The sequence below is a fragment of the Quercus robur genome, chromosome 4 (genome assembly GCF_932294415.1).
Source record: "Quercus robur chromosome 4, dhQueRobu3.1, whole genome shotgun sequence".
Taxonomy (NCBI): Eukaryota; Viridiplantae; Streptophyta; class Magnoliopsida; order Fagales; family Fagaceae; genus Quercus; species Quercus robur.
The window spans coordinates 36607341-36611570 of record NC_065537.1 but is presented as its reverse complement, the minus strand read 5'-3'; the positions used below and the strand labels follow the sequence as shown (position 1 = coordinate 36611570).

The 4230-nt window shown below is 30.4% G+C and overlaps 1 protein-coding gene across 1 annotated transcript; it reads left to right on the top strand.

The window, feature by feature from the left end:
* The first annotated feature begins 1213 nt into the window (after nt 1-1213).
* On the top strand, nt 1214-2914 carry LOC126721269 (transcription factor CPC-like). The gene is made up of 3 exons (XM_050424324.1): nt 1214-1434; nt 1821-1908; nt 2643-2914. The coding sequence occupies exons 1-3, from the start codon at nt 1383-1385 to the stop codon at nt 2764-2766; spliced, it is 264 nt and encodes an 87-aa protein (XP_050280281.1). The 5' UTR covers nt 1214-1382; the 3' UTR covers nt 2767-2914.
* The last annotated feature ends 1316 nt before the right edge of the window (nt 2915-4230 follow it).

Genomic DNA, 4230 nt, shown 5'->3' with positions numbered 1-4230 from the left:
TCATATTTCTTTTCACATGCTCAATTCATCTCATAGAATATGAAAGAAGTATATGCTATTGTGCTCGTAGGCTGTGGTTCTGCGATTGCACGAAATTACCCAGATCATTTTGGGTCTAAGATCTAAGGTGGGTAGCAATGTAGCATCCTCGGTTTTGAGTGGATGAGCAAGCATGAGAGTGGGTTTTTGGGAGAAGAGTGTTTGATCGATTTTGTTATTTAATTTTGTGATAAAATGTGTTAGACTAACGAGTAACGGCATGTGGGGAGGTGGATAAAGTGTAAAAAATAAAATCACAAATAAGCAAGTTGAATTTTGGAAAAATTAAGTTGATTAGGTGAGTAAGTTATAATTTTCTCTAAAATATAATATAGAATAGAGAATCTATTGTTAATATTATGGAAAGTGGTTAATTAAAAAAAGAAAGTAGTTACTTATCCTAGATTAGAAAGAAAAATGTAGGGAGACCACAGGTGGATAAAATGTAAAAAATGAAATCACAAATAAACAAGTTGAATTTTGGAAAAACTAAGGTGACTAGGTGAGTAAGTTATAATTTTCTCTAAAATATAATATAGAATAGAGAATCTATTGTTAATATTATGAAAAGTGGTTAATTAAAAAAAGAAAGTAGTTACTTATCCTAGATTAGAAAGAAAAATGTAGGGAGACCAATGTAAATGCTCTGAATGCATTGTTTATTAGCAAACTGAACTAAACTACATTCGCCTCAAAGTACTAACTAACGATATCCAGTACCAACTGAAGCATTAGCACCTACACATTAATTAATTAGTCAATAAGGGTGATTATATCCCAAATTCCAATATTAAGTAGTAATTAGTAGTATATAATAATAGTGATTATATTCCACTAATTCGGGGCACTCCCTACTTCACTGTAGTCTGCATGAGAATGAATGAGCCACATCACATTGTAGCAGTGGACACAAGCCAACAAAGAGGCCTTTGAAATATTTGAAAAGTGAACACAAATTTGAACCTAGAAAATGTGAATTTCTTCCTCCTCTAAAAGGGGTAATATTGTCTTCTCAATCAAAGTGCCCAAATGAAGTATTTGACCTTGTAAAATTGCTTCAACAGAGACAACTACAAGTCAACCAAATTTTAATTTGTTTGTTTGGTAGGACCTGCCGTTCCTTTGCCTTGTTCTCAAGCGTTCTTGTTCAAGCTCTACTTTCAAGGACATTTAAAAGACACATTAAAACCCGTAATTTATGTTTCCCAGGTTCCCTTTTGGGAAACTATTTAATGCCAATTCTAATTCCCCTTAAATAAGAATCACAAATTCTACTGGAATTTCTCTCATTCTCCTTAACTCTCCATCTCTTCTGTCTCAATTTTTCTATTGCAAGAAAAACTATGGATAAGCGTCGCAGAAAGCAAGCCAAGACTAGTAGTTGTTACTCTGAGGGTGAGTTTTCCTCTAATTCTTTTTTCCTTTTGTGTACTAAAACAAACCCTTTCTGGGTTGTTTTCTATTTAGTTTACTCCTTGGTCCTTAGTGGGTTTCTTGTATTTGCTATATTTGTTACACTAAGTCATTGGTTATTCTCTTTTTGGTTAAATCTATGATGGGATTCATTCACTTACTTTTGTTGCTGCATGTTTTAATCTGGGTTTTTCTCTTCTTGTCTTTTTTTGGGTTCAAAGAATCTTTGTGTTTCAATTATTTGGTTTCTTGCCTTAAAATTTCATTCATTTTGTTTTCTTGCGGCAACTTTTTCATTTCTCAGTCATTAATAGTATTATCTTTTTAGGTGAATGTCTAATGATTCTCTCTCTCTCTCGTTTTGGCAGAGGTGAGCAGTATAGAATGGGAGTTCATCAACATGTCGGAACAAGAAGAAGATCTCATCTATAGAATGTATAAGCTCGTTGGTGATAGGTAAAAACTAAACTTGAAAAAACCTTTATTTTTGGCACCAATAAAAAAGTTTACTTCTGTCACAAACTCTCCCATTAAACAGAATGCTAATTATTAATTGGTACCAATTAGTTGCATCATTAGGGACGGGACTGTTTTTTTTTTCTTCAAAAATCTGGGTATGAAAATTGAAGTATTAGTACTCTTGCGAATTTGACATTAACTGGAAGTACTAGTACTTGACTTTCAAGAATTTCACATAATGTTTTGGCAGTCAATTTTTATACTTAAATGAAAAAACATAAGGTCATTTGTTATCAACCATATATATATTAATTCTTTTCAGGCACACTCCTAATATTTTTTTAACAAATAATAGAGGCACACAGTACAACACTCTTATTATTTTTAACAAATTGTAGAAGTATTTGTCCCAAAAAAAGAAAAGAAAAAAGAAAGAAGTAATTTTTGTATTCTAATTCTCAACAAAATTCTCACACAAATGTTTTCTTTCAGGATATAGAGAAATACCACCTAAATTACGAGCTCATTAATTCAATATACTCCTAGTACTTAAGTCCAAGTGATATGATGGTAAATGTAATTTTAGTTCTAAAGTAAAGTTCATAAATCAACTTCAGTTCCAAAATTAGCCCCTAATTTGTGCAAATAAATTTATTTCCTTGTTGTTTCTCAAAAAAAGAAAAGAAAAAAAAAACCTTTGTTTTAATTAATAATCTAATATTATTGCACAGGTGGGCTCTTATAGCTGGCCGGATTCCAGGTCGAAAAGCGGAAGAAATAGAGAGGTTTTGGATAATGAGACATGGAGAAGTGTTTGCGAGTAGAAGAAGAGAGCTGAAGAGATACAATTCTTAATGTTTCCCTTTATATGGTCATTGATCTGTAGGCTAGCTAGATAAAATTTAATTTTTCTTTTTCTTTTTCTATGTATGTCACGAGGTAAGGTAGTTGTAGTAACTTAACTTATTTGGCTAATTAATTTAATGTGACTTACCTTTTCAAATGTCCTCTTTTATCGGTATTTGCTTTTCTTTTTCCAAGACTTTGCCTATGTCTACGTATGTCACAAGGTTTGGTACTTGTAACTTTGACCTATTTGGCTGATACCTTATATACTGTGAGCCACTTTTTAATTGCATCTATTTGGCTTAAACACGTATGCTATATCATGGCTACTTTTTGCTTAAAAAAACAGAAGAAAAATGTAAAATAAATACACCTTGACTTAAACATATTATGAATTTAGGTATGTAATTGGATATTTCCCTCACTATTATTCATTGTTAGTGTGTAATCTCATGCATATGCATGAGTACAATTAAAAACAATCACAATTATATTGTTCAAATTATAAATTTTTTTTAGAAGAAGTTGAAATTATACATGATATTAGTTTACATATTTTTTAAAATAGATTTTTAAAATATGTAATGATTTCTAATATATATATATATATATATATATATTTATATTTAGACTCTTTGGTTTTTGTACCCAATAATTCACTTGCCACAAAAATTTAAAAAAATGCAGAAATGCACTTTTCGTCCCTATGTTTTGTCCTGATTCCCATTTTGGTCCATACATTTCATTTTTACCACATTTACTATTTAGAAAAATGTCATTTTGGTACTTTCCATAAGTGCCCTAACAGCAAAATCCTAGGTGGCAGACAGAACTATCAAAAAAATACTAAAAAAATATTTTATTTGGGCATAAAAAAATGCCATGTCAACATCTAAATTAAAAAAAAATTAATTTATTAATTTTAACTAAATAAAAGAAATTAAAAATAGAATTAAAAACCAAAAATCACACGAATTGAGATTTAAGTGTGTCTTTATTTGACATTTAAAGAACAAGAGCAATAAGAACACAATCCCAGATTTAAGAACAAGAAGAACATTTTCCTTTATTTGACATTTTCTTTTTCTTTTTTCTTTTTCATAGAAAAAAAAAAACACAAAATTAAGCATACACAAACCCAAAAAATTAACAAGAGCAATAAGAACACAATCCTAGATTTAAGAACAAGATGAACATTTTCCTTTATTTGACATTTTCTTTTTCTTTTTTTTTTTCATAGAAAAAAAAAACACAAAATTAAGCATACACAAACCCAAAAAATTAAAATAAAACTAACACAACACTCCTCTCTCTCTCTCTCTCTCTCTCTCTCTCTCTCTCTCTCTCTCTCTCTCTCTCTCACATGTAAATTCTTTATATCTCTCTCTCTCTCTTAATTGCTCAGACTTCTTTTCTTCTATTTTCTTCTTTAACTCACTTTTCCTCAGCTCGATCCCAACCTCTCTCAGTCTC

Coding starts and splice junctions, on each gene's coding strand:
- LOC126721269 (XM_050424324.1), top strand. CDS start 1,383: ATGGATAAGCGTCGCAGAAAGCAAGCCAAGACTAGTAGTTGTTACTCT. Junction 1,435..1,820: donor TAGTAGTTGTTACTCTGAGG/GTGAGTTTTCCT, acceptor TCGTTTTGGCAG/AGGTGAGCAGTATAGAATGG. Junction 1,909..2,642: donor TATAAGCTCGTTGGTGATAG/GTAAAAACTAAA, acceptor ATTATTGCACAG/GTGGGCTCTTATAGCTGGCC.